The sequence below is a fragment of the Pyxicephalus adspersus genome, chromosome 4, assembly GCF_032062135.1.
Source record: "Pyxicephalus adspersus chromosome 4, UCB_Pads_2.0, whole genome shotgun sequence".
NCBI classification, from domain to species: Eukaryota; Metazoa; Chordata; class Amphibia; order Anura; family Pyxicephalidae; genus Pyxicephalus; species Pyxicephalus adspersus.
The window spans coordinates 144,686,317-144,705,520 of NC_092861.1; the positions used below are offsets into that span (position 1 = coordinate 144,686,317).

At 42.2% G+C, this 19,204-nt stretch overlaps 1 protein-coding gene across 1 annotated transcript; it reads left to right on the forward strand.

Moving 5' to 3' along the window:
* Positions 1 to 574: 574 nt before the first annotated feature.
* On the forward strand, positions 575 to 13,857 carry RRP15 (ribosomal RNA processing 15 homolog). The gene is made up of 5 exons (XM_072409875.1): positions 575 to 667; positions 2,584 to 2,840; positions 3,600 to 3,697; positions 4,445 to 4,634; positions 12,981 to 13,857. Exons 1-5 carry the CDS (start codon positions 640 to 642, stop codon positions 13,140 to 13,142), a joined length of 735 nt encoding a protein of 244 aa, XP_072265976.1. The 5' UTR covers positions 575 to 639; the 3' UTR covers positions 13,143 to 13,857.
* The last annotated feature ends 5,347 nt before the right edge of the window (positions 13,858 to 19,204 follow it).

The window sequence follows — 19,204 nt, forward strand, 5'->3', positions numbered from 1 at the left end:
TTAGGTTTTTTAAATTCTAATTTTCTAATGCAACAACTCAACATTAATGCATCCTATTTCAAGCCGAGACATTTTTAAATTCAGAAACCTTTGCACACATCAGTTGGAAAAACTGCAAACCCCTCCTATCGTGTGTTACTTCCCCCACCTACTAGATTGTAAGCTCTTCGGGGCAGGGTCCTCTCCTCCTCCTGTGTCACTGTCTGTATCTGTCTGTCTTTGCAACCCCTATTGGCACTATATAAATCATGTTTATTATTATTATTATTTTTATTATTAATAATAATAATAATAATAATAATAATAATATTAATTAATGTACAGCGCTGTGTAATATGTTGGCACTATATCCTGTTTATTACTACTACTACTACTACTACTAATATTAATAATAATAATAATAATAATAATAATAATAATAATAAAAAAACCAACAAATCACAAATGCTGCTCACTAAATACTGTAACTTCAGCCTCTCAACCACCAGATGGCGCTGTTATATAGAAAGGGAAAGATTCCCTCGTGAAAGATGGCCGCGCGACAGACAGCAGGCGATCATGTGACAGGATGTGTATCAGCGCTGAACTCCGCCCCTCCCGGAATACCAAAGGAGAAGCACGTGTGTGACCAGGGTAACGATGGATGTGTCGGTGGAGGGCGCTGCAGGTATGGTGGCCCCAGGGTCAGACTGTGTGTGTAGGGGGGCTTATTGGGTGACCCCTGAGTCAGTTTGGAACGGAAGGTTCTGGGTTGGGGTGACTTTAAGCGGACCTGTTAGTGACAACATGTACTAGCATATATAATGCGGTGTCACTGCTCTCCATGTGAGTCCAGCACAGCTCATAACTGCTCGTTCAGATTTGTATAATCTTCTAGTGTGTTATCATCCCCTATATTGAGGTGATTACCTGATACAGTGTCCAAGAAGATTAAAGAGGACCTGTCACTCCAATGCAGGTCAAAGCACAGAAATATCTGAGTATATGATATATATTGAATGTATCACAGCAAGGAAGAGTTAAACTCCTAAATCTGAATATTATTTTGCTTTTTGTGCGACTTTAGGGAGATTTCACCATCACTTCCTGTCCAAAATCCACAGCAGGAAATGGAGAAATCTCCTCATATTCTTCATCTCAGGGAGGCGACCCCATTGCAGGATTTCCCCTCATCTATTGCTCGGGTGACAACCCAAAATGTTAGGTATGCAGCCTTTCTGGCAGCCAGGACAAAGGAGGCAAATATCCCCATTGGGTCATATGTTATTATTATTATTATTATTATTACACAGTATTTATATAGTGCTGACATATTATGCAGTGTTGTACAAAGTCCATAGTCATGTCACTAGCTGTCCCTCAAGGGGGTCACAATCCAATGTCCCTACCATATGTCATTAATACAGTCTAAGGTCAATTTTGTGGGGAAGCCAATTAACATAACTGCATGTTTTTGGTGATGTGGGAGGAAACCGCAGTACCCGGAGGAAAGCAACACAAACACAGGGATGTCCTGCAAACTCCATGCAGATAGTGTCCTGGCTGGGATTCAATCCTGGGACCTAGCGCTGCAAAGGCCAGAGTGCTAACCACTGAGCAACCGTGTTTTCCAATTACGTAGGAATGCTCTTTAAATATTTACTATGTTTTCATTTGCGGGAATCATTTTACCATTTCAGGTGCCTCCTGCTCATTTGATGCATTGATTCCCTAGTGCAGCCCCCTCCTTTTTTCCCTTTTTTTTTCTTGGGGTGTCCAATTGTGCCCCACCCCCTCCTTTTTCATAACTAGTGGGAGCCACCATGAGATAAAGAACAGTCTGTTCAGAGCAAAAAGTTTTGTGTTTTACAATCACTGAATTTAAAAATATAACGATCCACAAAAAGAAAAATTATTATTATTAAACAGGATTTATATAGCGCTAACATATTTCGCAGCGTTGTACATTAAATAGGGGTTGCACATGACAGACAGATACAGTGACACAGGAGGAGAGGACTCTGCCACGAAAAGCTTACAATCTAGTGGGGGGGGGGATATGGAATGCTGGGGAGTTGTGAGGGTTTTAATAGACAGAAAAAGATGGGTAGGCAAGTTTAAAAAAAATGGGGTTTCAGGGCTCTTTTAAATGAGCAGAAAGTAGGAGCAAGCCGAATAGGACGAGGAAGACCATTCCAGGGAGTCGTGGCAGTCTTGGAGCCGTGTGTGTGATGAGGTTATGAGTGAGGAAGTCATTAGTAGGTCATTGGAGGAGCGTAGAGCACGGCTAGGGGAGTATTTTTCTATCAGGTCAGAAATGTAAGTGGGACAAGAACTGTGGGGGGATTTGAAGGCAAAGCACAGGAGCTTGAATTTGATTCTAAGGTGAAATGGAAGCCAATGAAGAGAACTACAAAGAGGTAGGTGGGTAGGATGGATGAATCTGGCTGCAGCATTCATAATAGATTGCATGCAAAAACCAATTCCCAGCTGGTAGAGGTTGGAATAGCGGTTGAGGCTGCTGCAGCTCACCACAGGTCTGTCTTGCCCCTTAGTCTGTTTGACATTTGTGCCTGAAGATGTAAAAATTGATTTCTGCCACAGGTTCCGAAGGGAGCTCCGATTATGCCGATGACAATTTCTCATCAGACGCAGATGTCGATGAACCCGATGGCCCTGAGAACGAATCAGCAGATGAAGTGGAGTCTGATGGAGATCCCAACAAAGGCTGGGCCGATGCTATGGCCAAAATTCTTAACAAAAAGATCTCCGACAAAGCCAGCACCATCCTGGTGAAGAGCAAAGCCCTGGAGAAAGAGAAGGAACGGGAGAGGCTGGAGAAGTTGGAAAAGAGGAAAGAGGTGAGAGGGGAATTGGGAGGCCGGAGTCTGTGATGGATAGGAATGGCTCATTGGCCAAGGTAGTCAGGACCCTTAACGAGATCACGACTCTGACCTCTCCTACTTTGAGTTATGGGTGGAACCTGGTGGGGTCAATCTCTGTTTTTGAGGTAAGTTGGGGTACAAGTTTCATAAAAACACCAACATGGCCAACACCAAATGGTAAAGTAAGCTAACCCCACATGGTAAAAGCGTCATCAGATAGGAAGTCAAAGTTCCTCTTCCAGACTCTCAAGTCCATGTGTCTCCTATTAGAATGGGTAACATTTTTGGCTTTTTGGTGTAGGGAAGAAATATTATCATGAAGAATAGCCAAAAATTGGGAGAAATCTTTCCTCTCCAGAAAAGATGTCAGCATTGCATGATAACACGTCTATGCCTGGTGACGACGGCTGTAAAATTTTTGGTTCCAGTAATAATGGTCACTGTGAGAAATGGTGAGAATTGATCTCACAGGAATCTCACGGGAACAGGAAGATTCTCCCTCCCTCATTAGAGAGACCCCCTGTTCCTGGGCAGCAAAGGGAAATTTGATTATTGGGTAACATTTGGAAACAAGCTCCGTTGCCATTGAATACCAAGCCATTGTTAGTCCCCCATTGAGTGTTAACAATGATCATTTTCCATGGCATTTCATAATCATCATCGTATTGTAGACTGACTTCTCCAGTGTGAATATCTTCTCGTGTTTGGGCCCCTGACTTCTCCCTTTTATTGCAGGTTGATAGGAAGAGACAGTGGGAGATGATGTGCCGAGTGAAACCAGATGTGGTCAGAGACAGAGAGCTGGACAGGAATCTGCAGAGAGTCGCTACCAGGTACAAAACCAGTACATAGCATTTTGTCTGTTTTATGGAATATATCGTGCAGCATAGCATGGCAACTGCAGTTTTCTGGAGTTTGGATATATCTACCTGTGTTATCTGCCAGTCTATGTCTGCTGAATAGTAAAACTGAAATAAGAAAAAAATTGAGAAAATTGGGGAGTACCTGGGGGGAGTCTCGTCTGGAAGCGGGTAGGGGCAGTCTCGGCTGCAAGCAAGGAGGCATGTAGTGGGGGGTCTCAACTGGTAGGGGGGTCTCGGCTGGAAACGGAGGCGGGTAGGTGGCTCTCGGGTGGAAACAGGGAGGCGGGTAGGGGGCTCTCGGGTGGAAACAGGGAGGCGGGTAGGTGGGTCTCGGCTGGAAGCGAGGAGGTTGGCGGGGGGTTCTCGACTGGATGCGAGGAGGTGGGTAGGGGTGTCTCGGCTGGAAATGAGGAGCCGGGTAGGGGGGTCTTGGCTGGAAGCGAGAAGGTGGGTAGGGGGGTCTCGGGTGGAAGGGAGGAGACGTGTTTGAGGGGTTTGCCAATCCTAACAGAGGTTCTCCAAGTCTGTTGGAGGGGTTCAGTACTTGTAGTGTGTGTGAGGGTTTCTACAACTAAGGGGGCGTCATTAAGCATTAAATATTTTTATTGTATCAGATCGGGGAAAAATGTCCTTGAAGGGTTGGCTGGTGGCCCCTTTTTTAAAAACTGTTATCGGTGGCCTTCTCTGACTTTTGACCTTTATCCTGTCCCCCCACAGAGGTGTCGTCCAATTATTTAATGCTGTCAGAACTCATCAAAGTAAAGTCAACGACAAACTGCAAGAAGCCGGGAACTCCGAAAGAAAAAGAAGTAAACTGATGTCTTCTGTGTCGAAGAAAGATTTCATTGACGTACTCCGAGGGAAGGAAACTAAAAGTGATCAGAAAGTAAAAAGAGAATCTAAGAAGGTAAGACCAAGGCAGTCAGTTTGTGTCTTATACATAATTAAAGCTGAACTCCTGACAAGCTGAACAATACATAAAAGGTACCTTGTTTTACTGCTGGATGATTTTTCAGGGTAAGCTTAAGTGCAATTAAACGTTTTAATTGTTCCTATACCATAGAAAATCTTCACTTTTTTAGTTAAGTTCCAAAAATATTAGGCACATGGTAACAGTAAGGAGCATTAGGGGTGCTGCTTTGAATCTGCAGTTACTTAACTTGCTACATCAGAGGTTAAATGATCACTAAATAAGCAATAGAAAGGGGAGAAACGTTTTAAAAAATTGGGGATTTTTATGCAATACCAGTTGTCTGCCTGCAGATGGCACTGTTGTATTTCTCTGTACTCTACAGGTAAAGTGTAAATGCTAATTATGAACTTCTGTTTTTTTTCACCTTTTGATCTAATAAATACAATATTGAAGGTGTTTTAGTTTTTATTGGTTACAATTTAAATATTCAAAGCACGCCTGGTACCCCAAGGTCTGTTTTTTTGGTTAAAAATTCCTTCTTTCTTGCTAAAATGCTGCAGGAGGAGGTTATTGTCATTCTCACCTAGGTGCTGGGTAAAGGTAAGAATGTTATTCAATCTGTCCTATTTCCTGAATAGGTGATTTTTTTTTTTTTAAGGTTTGGGGGTATTATGGGCATACAAAACAAGCTTGCCTTGTTTTTCAGGTGCAATTCTTCTATACGCTTCCTAGTAAAGCAAATCTGTGCTTTGTTCATGTATAAATCTCACCTTTAAAAGAAAGTGGTAATTGGTTGATGGTAACTGGCTCACTTTAATTCTGCACAGGCATGGATAGTAAAGCACTAAAACTGTACTGGCCAGGTTCTGTACAATGCAGGTCAGTCCTGTTGACAGAGGTAAGTATGCATATAGGAAGAGAATGATGGGCTTAGCACAGTTAAAGGGGAGGGCAAGGGTGGGAAATAATATATTAGTCAGTTGGTATTTTAATACAGGACTCCATTAACGCATATAACTTCAAAAGTCCTACATAATCGGTGAGCAGCTGGAGATGGGGAAATGCGGGGTTATTAACAAATTTGGGTAGATTTAGCCTGATTAAAGCACCTTTGCTGCTGTAAACACACAGTCCCATGTAGGCGCTCCGAGCTGTGTGCACCGAACAGAACGTGCCGTGAATGTCCTCGTAAAAAGTGAACATTAGGTAAATGGGTTTTGGTTTAGCTGACTTGGCTCGGGTCGATTCCCCCCTCTTATGAGCTCATGCTTCTAATAATGGACCCGTATACTCAGCTCCTGCTAATCTCTGCCCAAGCTTTCCCCCCTGGAAGAAGTTTGTGTGGTTTCTCTTTAGTAATAGACCAGATTTAAACAAAATAAATGTTCTCCTGATGGGCGGCGGTTACGGCGCGTCCAAGGCCCGCGGTATCTGCGTGCCGGTGCTTGCAGTTTGATGTGAGCACACGGAGGCGGAAAGCACTTGGCACGGTTTCTACCTTTTTGCCTTTTTTTTGTTTCTCTCCTCCTTCAGCTTAAGTGCTTTTGCTGTGCCAGCACACTGCGTTTGATCCAATTACCACATAAACATTGTGTCATATGGTTTTTGTTTGTGTGTATTCTGGCCACGTTGAAACTTGACGTCTTATACCTTTCAGTAAAGGAGAACCCCAGTTTACATATTCCCTTATATAGGGTACAGAGAGGGGGCTGGTGCAGTGATTAAATACAATGTTGCATGGGTGCTTTTTTGGCTCTGAAACAGCTCATTATTTCTAAACCTAAATGTTATACTGAGGTTCTAGAAGCAAAATTCAGACATGAACCCTTAGCTGGGGGATGTAGAGAGGGTTCTATAGTCGGGCAGAAATTAATGAGATTGTTTGCTTGACTACATTCACAGAAAAAGGTTCAGTGGTTGGGGGAGCACAAGAAGGGGGACTGGCTGCATAGGTGCAGAAGTTAGCAGCAACCATGAGCTTTACCACCTTATTAAGTTCTATTGCGTTAATGAGCCACCTTTCTGCAAACAAATCTACCCCAATGTAATGCTTATGGTGGCAAAAGAACAATGTACGCTCCAGTGAGAATTCCAAAGAAAGAGCATAACTTTTTTTTTTTTACATTTAGAAATAACTTCAGAACCTCAGCCCCACCTCACCTCCCTTATTTTAGGGAATCTGGGAACCCTTTTTGCTTAATGCTGGAGAGGAATATCTAGACACCTTGACTGCATCCAAACGTACCTAAACTCAGAAATTTCACATAACATAAAAGGGTGGACAACCCTTTTATGTAAGGTAAAAATTCTGTTTGTTTGTTTTTTCTTTAAGTGCAACACCCTTTTAGGTCAGGCACCCCGAGGGGCTCTTGGGTGCTCCTTGCTGCCTACGCCCGAGCATCCCAGGCATGCACAGAAGGAGCCTTTTCACGCAAAGAGAAAAATTTGCCAATCTCACACATGCGTAGTGAGATCGGCAAGTTTTTTTTTCTATCCTACGTCACCTGATCTCGCACCTGGGTCAGGTGACATAGGATGAAGAAGAAGAGAAGATGGCGCCGCTTAGAGTGCCGGCTCCGGGGTGGATGCTAGGACAACACAGGACCCGATGCAAGACGCCCCCCTGGATGGATCCGACTGCCCTGCGGGATTGAAGGTAAGTGGATTTTTTTTGCACTTTTCAGTTTAGTTCTGTGCTGCTACCAAAATGTTATCCTTCTGCGGTTCTTTGGCTTGACCGTCTAAACACCAAGCCTTAATGCTGTCACATAAGAGGAAGAAGAGTAAGTTCCTTGCTGTCTTTATGTTCAGCAGCATCAAACATTTCTCTTCCTGGTAGAGATTGAAGGAAAGGTGTCATCTAGGAGGTTGGGTTGCTTGTATTGCACATCTGTTTCTTTTCCCTGCATAGTCAACTCACGATTGCTTTAAAGTCAACCAGTCAACCAGTCAACCATGGGCAAAGATAAAAACTTCATGTTTACTTGCAAAGGAAAAGACAGCTGAACCTTTATCCAAATGTAGGTGGCTGGCAGCCCCTGTATTGTGACTCAACTCTTCAGTAATCCCCTAAAAACAGCCAGGTGGTTGCTGGGTTGGCAAAAACTATTAGTTGGACATTGGAGCTTTGCAAGGTGGTGCCAAACTTATAAGCAATTCCAACTAAGTTGTCTATCTTTACACAGCTTTCTGGCTGTAGCATCCTTTGCTTTTATCAAGCTTCCAATGAACAGGCTGGTCACCTTTTTCCAACTGTATCACAGTGCATAGTTTTCTATTCACACGTTTTCAGACTACTGAACCCCCCATTGTACATTCATGATTTTATTTATTTTTATATTGCCTTTCTTGGAACTCTCATCTTTGCATCCTTTTAGGTTAGCAATAGATGTTTACACTGATATTTTTCTGAGATGCTGTTTACACGCCGTTCATATTTCTCCGTGCAAGCCATAAGCTTCTGATGAATATTTGCTTTATGTTCTGGGACTCCACCCCCCTCCCCCCCACTCCTGGTGAAATGGAGAAGGTTTGTGTGCCCATATGGAATTCATTATATTTGGGCTAAAAGCCAGCACAGTTCCCTTTCATATCTCCCACTGTTTATCAAGGTATTGACTTATCCTTGTTCAACCCATTGATATTTTTTTTTTTTTTTGTCATTGTCTTTTTTTTGTAACGTCGTTTTGGTTCCTGGGCAGCGACGTGTAATTTATTGCCGGTCCTCGGGGAGATGTAGACCAGATCAAACGCACAAGTTTTTGCTGGCCAGCGTCCTGAGCTCTGAAAATCAAATTTGAGGCTTTATGAAGTCACTTCCAAAGAGAAGAGTTATAGATCTACCTAAACACCGAGGGGTTTTCATGTCATGCGATGGTTGTGTTTGAAACGAGGCCCAGGTCTCCTGTTGCTCGTTTAGTTGATGTTTTGATTTTTAGCTACCGAGGAACATGTCATCAGATTAAGTTTTCTGTTTATCTAAATTGGAGCAGAATGCAGTTTTTTTTTTCCTGGGCTTGTTAAGTTCTTTATCGCAAGACGTTGGTTTTAAAGTAGCAAATAGAAATGTTTCCATGAAACTGTACCGCTGTGTTAAAAGTGAATTTTTGTCCCACCTCTCCTTGGTCGCGCGTGCTAATTAATTTTTTACCTAAGCAAGATGAAAGGGTCAAACCCCAGTAACAAAGCTCAGATCACCTGGGTGTTCAATGCTTAATATTGGGAGAAGGCAAAGGAACAAAGTCACATACTCCTCTGTACCAGGTGATACCATACAGTTCTATGGTGTATGATCATGGCATAGCTAGCCGCCAGGAATGAATAGGGCAGCACCGCTGGCTCAGAGGTTAGCACCCTGGTCTTTGCAGCGCTAGGTAGGGGATGTCCCACCCACTACAGGCTGCCCCCAGAAAACTAAAGGGACAGGAGACAAGACCAGTCACCCAAAACAAGAACATAGAGTAGCAGTACCTGGTCTTTATCACAGGAAGTTCCTGCACAGAGACGACATTTGACACCGGATTTGTGCGCAGATCTGGAGGAAATACACAAAGCCCACCAAGACAAAAGTATTTCACATTCCTTTTTCCTAAAGGCAGCTTTTAGGTAAGCTCTTTTAAATGCTGAGGATTATTAATGCTCAGAGATTTTCCCTTTATCTTGTGTACACGGCACACATTGTCAGAACCCCTCTGCTGTACACAGGAGGGGAAACCCAAATATGTGTTGGTGACTAAAGGTACAGGTAACATTAGCTATGTATAGTTATTAGATGCTCTTGAAACCTCGACCAGGGTTAATTGGGTTGCAGATTATTCTGCATAAATGAAGCAAAGCACAAAACCCCTTTGGTAGTATTGTCCACAGAACATGCACATTTGCCAATTTTTTGTTTCTTAACCCTATTGAATGTACAGCGCTGCCTAGTATGTTAGTGCTATGTAAATACAGTTCAATATTAAATTATGCTGCAAATACTAAAAAAACTTTATGTGCCATAAACAAGTAAGCTTCCAACAACTGCAGTGTGCTGACAACAGCGTGTTGAACTAAAATCTCAGGCAGTGTTATCAGCCTTACTTGCATTCTCCCCTGCTGGACTTCAGAATTCTTCTGCCTCTTATTTCCATATTTCTAGGAGCTGTTCTGTAGTCTGCACAAAAGAACTGCATAGGTATGAAAACGTATTGGGACTTTTGTGCAATAAGGACACCGTGTAAGCTTAAGACAGAAAATCCTTTAGATCGTCCTTTTTCAATCTTTTATATCATGAAATATAATGTTTAGGTTTTAGGAAAATCCTTTGATAATTACTATATCGGCTCCCAGTACATTAGCCTGGTGCTCAGTAGGAAGAATGGCTTATATTGCTAACTATTGGCAAGAATGTGACTCTTACAGATAGCCAAAAAGATCAAGGTGTCAGGTGTTAACTACCTAAAATGCACACATTTCCCATTGCTTAAAGAACCCCAAGCACCTGCTAAATAAACCGTTTGGATCCACAGAACCTTCATTAAGAAACATAGCTTTAGGTGCAATATTAGCATTTACCTGCTGATGACAAACAAAGATCTTTGCATTCTCTATCAGCTGAGCTCAATTATCTTTTAACCTGCTTTGCTATGTTACTCTCTCTGGTCAACTGTCTAACCCTTGGGTCAGGGCCAGGGCTCCATCCTTATCACATCCCTGGGTGGTCTTTTAGCCATTGATTTCGGTACTGATAAGTAAATAGGAATAGTACTGGACACAAGCACTTCAGTCCTTAACATTCCACAGACACCGCAAATCTTCTTGCCTCCAATGCTGTGAATAGGCAGGGATTATATGGCTGATGCAGGTTATTTACACATGCTTGTATGTGAATCCCATCAATAGACCTTGCATTGTGAACAGGGTGACACAGCTAAGCAAATAGACAACGCATTGTAGTGTGTGGTCTGCTCAGACCATTCAACTCCTTAAAGAAGGACTCCGTGCTATTTATACATTGAGGTTTGTTTGTGCTTGAGCTACTAAATACATGCAATTAAAGAAGAACTTTGTTACCTAAGACCCCTCACTTAATAGCAGGCTTTGTGTGTGTTACAGGATTAGCAAATACTAATATAGGGACAACAAACAAAAGAAAAGACAACTAATGAGTCCTGCAATGCAAAATCAGATGTCAAAAAGCCAGTCAGTTAGTGATCATGGCCACATGGTGGCGCTTTTGCACTTTATATGACCTGCCCCATAATAGCTGCGCAGCTTTGGCACGGGGTGTATAATTGTTTAGTAGATTGAAATTCTTTTTAATATCAGTAAAGATGGGATATGCAGATGGCATGTTTCATTGGCCGTGCTGTATATACTGATTCCTGGGTGTATTCAGACGCCTTGGTATAGATCTCAAGGAATCTGTTATTTTTTTTTCCTACATCAAATGGTCATCTTAGGGCATTTTTACACGTCTCTGCTCCATTGCAGCACGCAACTGTCTGTGTGTGAATGTGAATTGTGTTAAGGCAGTCCATATTAAATACAGTAGAACCTCAGTTATCCGGCGGGGTAAGGACGATTCCGGATAACTGAGGTTTTCTTTTTCTGCACCATTCGGCACTAGACTTAATTGGGGAGACTTGTCCCCCTTCACCTCTGGTGCTGAATGGCTGAGAAAACGGAGCCGCCATCGGGGTTTCCCTTTCCTCAGCCAATCAGTGGAGCCCTGCTGATTGCTCTGTTTTCTTGATTTCGGTAGAACCGCAGTTATCAGGAACTCAGATCACCTGACAGGTGCTGGTTATCTGAGTTTTCAGGTTATCTGAGTTCTGGATAACCTGGGTTCTACTGTACCATGGTTTACAAACTTTTTTAACAAGGTCTTCATTGAACCCCTTCTATAAATACTATATCCACAACTCACAGTATATTAGTGTGGTGGTCAGTAGGAAGAATTCCTCTTACATTGCTGGCCATGGGGAAGAATGTCGCCCTTACTGACCTGGGAGGTGCAATTTTCTCATTGCTCAAGTAACCCCTAGCAAATTTTGGAGAAACCCTAGAATTCCATGGAACCCTGGATGAGAAAAACTGCTTTCAGGGTTCTCCCCAGGCCCTTTTAGCTGGGCGCACCACCCGGCACTTTTCAGCACCCCCGTGTGTTTTTGAGTGGTTACTAAAGAGTTTGGTCACAATACAGGGGCTGCCACCCGCCTACAATTTCTTCCCACCCGGCTTAAAAAAATTTCTGGGTTGAGCACTGTGCTTTGTACCAAAACAAGTGATTTGTCACCATGTATCATTTTCTTCTGCTGTGTCAGATCATTGCCAGCTATCATTTTTGTGTGTTGGAGTGACCTCCTAAATTTGGAAATCAGCATGAAAAGTGCTATTTGTGGCAGTAATGTGGGTCTTTTGCCACAATATTGAGTCATAGGTGTGACATATGTTTTCCACCAATCTGACCTTTACAATACTTGCAGCATAGAGGCGATGGTCAGTTAGGATGAAAGTTTTCCCACCACACACGGTTTTGCCTCCTACTGTAAGATGACTCCAATCTGAGCATTTTGGTGGTGACTTCAAAAACAGATGGCAGCACTGAAGATCAGTATTAAGTGGACAAGAGGGTGGCTTAAAGCATGGGACTGCTGAGGAATGCCCAATAAGATGCAGAAAAAAAAACATTTTGTATGCGAATTGCTCTGACTTAAAAATGGGCCAAAATAATTCTGCAACTACTGCTCAGTTAGCTAAATTCCAACTCAACTCAGATATTTTGTTTCTCTAGTAATGATACTATGAACAAACAAAGATGCAATCTATGGCTCTATACTTACCTGCAACGATATGCACAACAGACTGGTGACTGTGCAACTTGCTTGTGCCTTGGTGTGGGCATGATCATTCAGGTTGAAATCTGTATAACTGCCTATTATTGAACAATGGTTGTCTGAAAAAAACTGCCTGACTGAATCGGTTTTGGCGCTTTAAAATCATTGGGGGTTGCCATTTTTTTTTTGTGAATATCTGGCAATGGGTTTGGGGATTTCTGATTCTAAATCTTGCTTATGCAAAATCTGTTTAGGCTTTAGCACATATACTTTGCCCTAAAAAAGGTGACTGTGCCTCTTTAAAGAAAATAATGCATGAAATGCATAGGCTTCCATTGCTTTTTTTATATTAAACATTTTAGTCTTCATTGTTTCCTGGCATGTTGATATGAAAGAGACATGCACAGAATGCACTTTATACAGTTGTCCTGTACTTTAGCTTTCCATCATATTTATTGCAGTCACTATTGCTGTCATTCATGATTTTTGTAATATTTATTTCCTTGATATTTTTTCCTTCCAGAATACTGCAAAAAAAGAAGATTCATCCGAGTGGAACATATTGCGGGATGACTTTATGATGGGGGCATCCATGAAGGACTGGGACAAGAACAGTGAAGATGACGAGGCGGGCGCACAGCCCAACGCCGGGGAGGAATACAGCGGAAGTGATTCGGATAGATAGTGCAGGTCTACGGAAGAGCTAAAGATAATTCCTTATCTCTCAAGTCAGCCGGGAAAAACACTTCGCTCCGAGAATGCGTGAAATTTTTCACATTTCACAAATACCATTTTTTTTATATTTATATATACATAAAGAAACAAGAAAAAAAGTGATGGGAACTTTCATTCTCCTGGCCACGGGAAGCCTTTAATCCCAAAATATTTTCCAAAATGTCTAATTTTTCAGCCTATTTTTCCAAAACATCTCGTTCAGTCAAAACAGTGGCACCTGCCCAGTTCGGCGAGGGGAAGCGCCAGAGGTCACAAACTTTGCGTCTGTCACCCTGATGGATATTCCTGGCACCAAGAGCTCCACCGTGTTCCGTTTCTCGGCCCCCCGCGCTTGATGGGAGCACAGAAAGTCTCTTCCGGGCCCGTCACCTTGTGTGGTGTTTAGAATCTCTCCTCTTGTTGGCAGAGACGGGAGGCCCTGGCTGAGCTTGAAACGGATTCCAGCACCGCTTTTGAAACGATTTCTGCTCGAAAATAACTACTTGGCTTTCACTTATGTCTCTCCAAGGTTAGCAGGAGCAGAAAACAGTTTAAGGATTCTTTATCAAAGGGAGGCAGAGCAGCTCCTTCCAAAATTGATACCTTTCGGGATAGGTTTTGGGGGAGGTTAGTGTGTACATGTACAGTTGTCGGCTCGAATAAAAGACAAAGCTACTGTGGATGCAGCTGAATATGTCTGGGTGTTTATTGTGTGTTGGAAAGGGTGAGAGAATAAAGCTTCTACTTCTAGCATTTCATTATAAAGACCCGCCTTGGATTTCTGCTCTGTTTTTACTTTGAAGTTCTTTTTTCAAATGGATTGACCTATTTTCTGGATGGTATAATAGATCTAAAGCCACAACTTTTTTGGATAGAGTGAGAAAGGGTTAAAATGTTTCCTGGGAACTGTGTTCCCATTGGGGAAATTAACCTATGTGTGACCTGATGATGGTTGTCACTGGGAGGAAATGAGAAAACTAAAATGTCACCAGGAGGAAAGGAGAATGACAGTTCCAGTGCCAACTGAGGATTTTAAAAGATCACCCTTACCTCCTGTTGTGTCGATGGAAAGTCCTCCCAGTAGAACACTGATATTAAACTTATATTATCTAAACTTAAAGAAAAGAAAGTTGCTTGCAGTATATTGTAGGGCTGAACTGCTGACATGAGACTAAATGTATTTCTTAATAGCCACAAATGTTTTAATTGTGCTTTTCATGCACAAATGCCTTTTCAGATTCCAATATTACCTTGTAGAAATAGTAGTGACCTCAGCCATGTGCTGTACATAGCCTGTTCCAAGGGGCCTAGCAGGCCCATCTGGCTGCAGAAAATCGCAGGAGCGCAGGGGGGCAGATACAGGACCAGTCACCCAACACAAAGAGAAACAGTGACCGGTCTGTATTACAGGGAATTCCTGCACAGGCAAAGTTTCACTCTGGATTCCTGCAGAGGCTTGGAACCAAATATGCAAACCTCACTAGATACAAGTAGAAATACTGAATAAATTTTGTTCATCAAAGGTTAGAATCAGAAGATCTCTTAAATTTTCATTCCTGTCTGGAACATCTTTCTCATTTTCTGATCTTTTAACACCAGGACAAGAACTGAAAAGGTCAAGACAAGTGGACATGGAGGATGTTCTAATTCAGTGGTCGCCAACCTTTTCGGTCCCACGGACCACTAAATTTACCGGCTCTGCACCACCCATGTGTGGGGAGCCGGGTGTCACTTAAAGGGGAAGAAACGTCCCCCATAGTGGTGTCATGATGTCAGAACCCGCCCACTATCCCATGCCTAAGCCTGTGTCCAGAGACACAAACCGCCCACCGCTTTGAGCCTGCAATCCATACAGGGGACATGGTCCACAGCTCTGGCCAGTGCGCCCTTCCAGCAAGGTCCTTCTGAGCCAGAGCTGTGGACCACCAGTTGGCGACCGTTGTTCTAATGCATTTTTTATTATCTCCATCAAAGAGATCCTGGTCTTGCAACACATTGTTACGAGGACAGGAAGTGAGGGTAGAATACCCAATGGGTGGCATAGACAGCAATAGACAGAGGCTGCAGGTCTCCTATACACTTGGCCATTGAAATATCCAAATCTAAACACAGAAATGTGATAAAAATCATTTCACTGCTCCTTTTTTGTCACAGCTTCATTAGTTTTCTATTTCTCTGTCCAAAAATCCAAGTTCATTCTGTGTCCTTGTCACTTCCTAGCAGTTTACCTAATATAATATTTTTTTCATAGCTAATTAACACCCCCTTCCATGTATTGGAGAAGCAGACATATAGTGGTAGTCCTATCATAGTGTGACAACTATGGCTCCCTCTTTAAGTGTTGTCACCCTAGTAGATGAATTGTTACTGGCAGGACCCCAAGATAAAAAGCCTGATGCAGCCACCACGTTGATGTTTTATAGAAGAACACAATTTACTACTACTCTGTTTCCCCGATGATAAGACACTGTCTTATTTTTTTTGGAAGGCCAAAATATGCTCTAGGGCTTATTTTCAGGGGGATGCCTTATTTACCCATGAAGAAGACTACAGTACACAGTTATTGTCCTTATTTTACATTTTTCTCTAAAAAGGGGGGGCTGTCTTATTTGATGGCCCTGCCTTATCATCGGGGAAACACGGTATGTCCAACTGCACATCTATAATGATCCTTATTTGCCCCAGAGTTCCTTTGATCCTGGCACAATGACACAACACAAGTCAATAGCAAAAGACAACACCAGGCCCTCAATATCTGTAGTTTGTATAAAGCAGGTTCCTGGTAAGACCTCCATTCGCCCTAAGTAGGTTCTAATAATTCGCTCCTAATTCAGAACGTCTGATTCTAATTTTATAAATATAATACAGAGGTGTACATACTTTTTCAGCTAGAAAAATCACATGTTCACCCAATTGGTTTGATATTTTGTGTTAGATCATGTCACTGTTTGAATGAATGCTTGAAATATGTTAAAAGAATTAACCGTTTCCATGAGATGTACTTTAGTAAGTTTGTGGGGCAAATTTAACCATAGGGTAAGAAGACTTTTAGTCTGTGCCTGAAAATCCCATCTCAATGTCAGGCCGGCAGCAGAATCTTGATTTTTAATTGAATCCGTCTGTGAAATCTGCACACTGATGATACTATCCGCTGTACACTATACAGACGACTGCTACATATCTGTCCTGAGTGGCCCCTCTCTGCCATTTGTCACCAATAACCTCTAATAAATGACATACAGTTAGGTCCATAAATAATTGGACAGGGACAACTGTCAGTGGGTTGAACAAAAAGATTGCATAAAAGTGTGAGGAACTAAAGCCTATTTTTACACAATCACTTCATTTCAGGGGCGCAAAAGTAATTGGACAATTGACTTGAAGGCTATTTCATGGGCTGGTGTGGGCAATTCCTTCGTTATGTCAATATCAATTAGGCAAATAAAAGGCCTGGAGTTGATTTGGGGGGGGGGGTTAGTGGAAGATTTTGCTGTGAACAGACAACATGTGGTCAGGGGCTCTCCATGCAGGTAAAACAAGCCATCCTTAAGCTGCAAAAACAAAAAAAACCCATCCGAGAAATTGCTACAATATTAGGAGTGGCAAATTCTACAGTTTGGTACATCATGAGAAATAAACAAAGCACTGGTGAACTCCGCAACGCCAAAATGACATGTACGTCCAAGGAAGACAACAGTGGTGGATGATTGCTGAATAATTTCCATGGGGAAGAGAAACCCCTTCACAACATCCAACCAAGTTGACAACACTCTCCAGGAGGTAGGCGTATCGATATCCAAGTCTACCATAAAGAGAAGACTGCATGAATGTAAATACAGACTTCAGAGAGAAAGGCCCACAAAGAGCAACTGAAAGCTGCTGCAGTAAAGGCCTGACAGAGCATTAAAAAGGAGGAACCCCAGCATCTGGTGATGTTCAATACTACATGCTGCCATTGCCAGCAAAGGGTTTTCAACCATGTATTAGAAATTAATATTTTATTTTCAGCTTTTTAATTTGTTTCCTCACATTTTGTTGCAATCTGTTCAACCCACTGAATTAAATCTGAACGTCTGCAACTGCATCTGAGTTGTTTCATTTAAAATTAACTGTAATGTACACAACCAAAATTAGAAAAAAGTTGTCTCTGTCCAAATATTTATGAATCTGTATATTAAAAGTAGTTCGACCCCAGTGTGTCATTTGCTGCTTGTGTACCCTGTGTGTCGTCTTATACATTCATGGCACGCTCTTGTACACTTTAAAGTGGACTTTTGACATCATAGATATGGAAGATGCCAACAGTGACAGTTTTTTTTTTTTTTTTTTAAAGATGAAGCCCACTTGCAAAACAGTCTCTCTAGTATCTGACCCCAACTCCCCTTGCTCTTACCACTGCAATGGGCCCCCATACTCCCCACCACTGTGCTTGCATACCCATAAATATAGGCTCCTTGCCTTTGCTGGTACCACTGTACCTTTATCATGCCTGAACTTCAATCCCCACACCTGATCTTGATACCTTCTCTCATTTATGCACTGCCTCATTCTTTTTTTATTTAGTTACTGCATGCTTCCATAATGATCCCCTTTTTTAAAGGGGTGAACTTTTGCTGGTTTTGTAAAATCCTTCACTTGGTCAAAGAAGCAATTGCTTTATGTTTGCAATTGTGCAACACATTAATTTTACCATTACTTGACATCATTTAGGGGTGTGGTGCTTTCTGGTGGGCCTAGGCACCCATTGCTGGTTCATATAGGCACGTCTCAGCCTGGAATCTGAACTATTAACTTGTATGTTTATAATGTGTGGGAGATCTTTAGTTTTTGTGGCCACTATGTGTAATCAAACTACTGATTAGTCCCATGACAACTGGAGCTGAATGTGTGGTTGTAAAATCTTTTATGTAGCCAAGCTCCAGCCCGAAATGTCAAGGTACTGAGTACATATTCAACTAAACAGCAGAGATCTCACTTTATCTTCTACATAAATACACATGAATGCTAGCAGTGACATCTTTACTTGAGTCACCTTGTTGTGACCCTCTTGGCTCCTTGTTCGGAAATGCAATCAACAAAGCGTCTTTCCCGATGAATCCTGTCCAAGGTCTGCTCTTAACTGTGATTATAGGTTTGGTGGCTTCCCATGCTTGGGTTATCGGGTGCTGTAATGTGACCTCACATGATGCTGGAGTGTGAAGTGAAGAGAGAAGCTTCTCCTGAGATTAGGGTGGAAGGAAGGTCCTTAGAAGAGGATTACCTCTTCTCTCCAAGTGTCATCTTGAAGTCTGGTGCTTAGGCAATAAATGACATTGTAGTCCAGGCTAAGGACCTGGGCTTTCATTGATACAATGTGATGACAAAACAGGAACTAAACAGGCTGATAACTGTGCTGGCTTACGTCCTTTGAAGCCTTCATAGGCAGACCAGTTTCTCTATGACAATGATGGGCAACCCGATCCAGTAATAAAACCTGCCACTGGCTTTGCATTTCATTGATGAATAATAATTGTACATTATATACAAGGTTTGTCTATTAAATAACGAGACTGATATAACAACTCACTTTTATTTATATGACCGTTCTAATGCTTGCTCCCTTCAATATTCTCGCCATTCACAATTAAGCTCCAATGTTGTCTTGTTTTCCAATGGTGGAAGGTGTGGAGCAGATCATTTTCTGTCAGCTCTTTCAAGATATCTGATGTTTTTTCTTTACTGCATTCATTGATTCAAAGTTTTCGAAGTGTTCCTTTAATCACCAAATTCAGTTTAGGAAAAAGTCCCAAGGTGCCAAATCTGGTGAATATGGAGGGTGTTCCAGCATAGTAATGAGTTTGTCAGTCATAGAAAGTGCTGTGTGAGAAGGAGCGTTGTCCTGATAAAGAATGAAACTATTTCATTTCTGCCGTCTTTTCCTGACTCAGCTTTGTCAGAACTTCCTTATAATAATGTTGGCTCATTGTTTTGCCTTCTGGAACCCATTCTGCCAAAATGACGCCCATCATGTCACAAAACACGAAGAGCATGGCT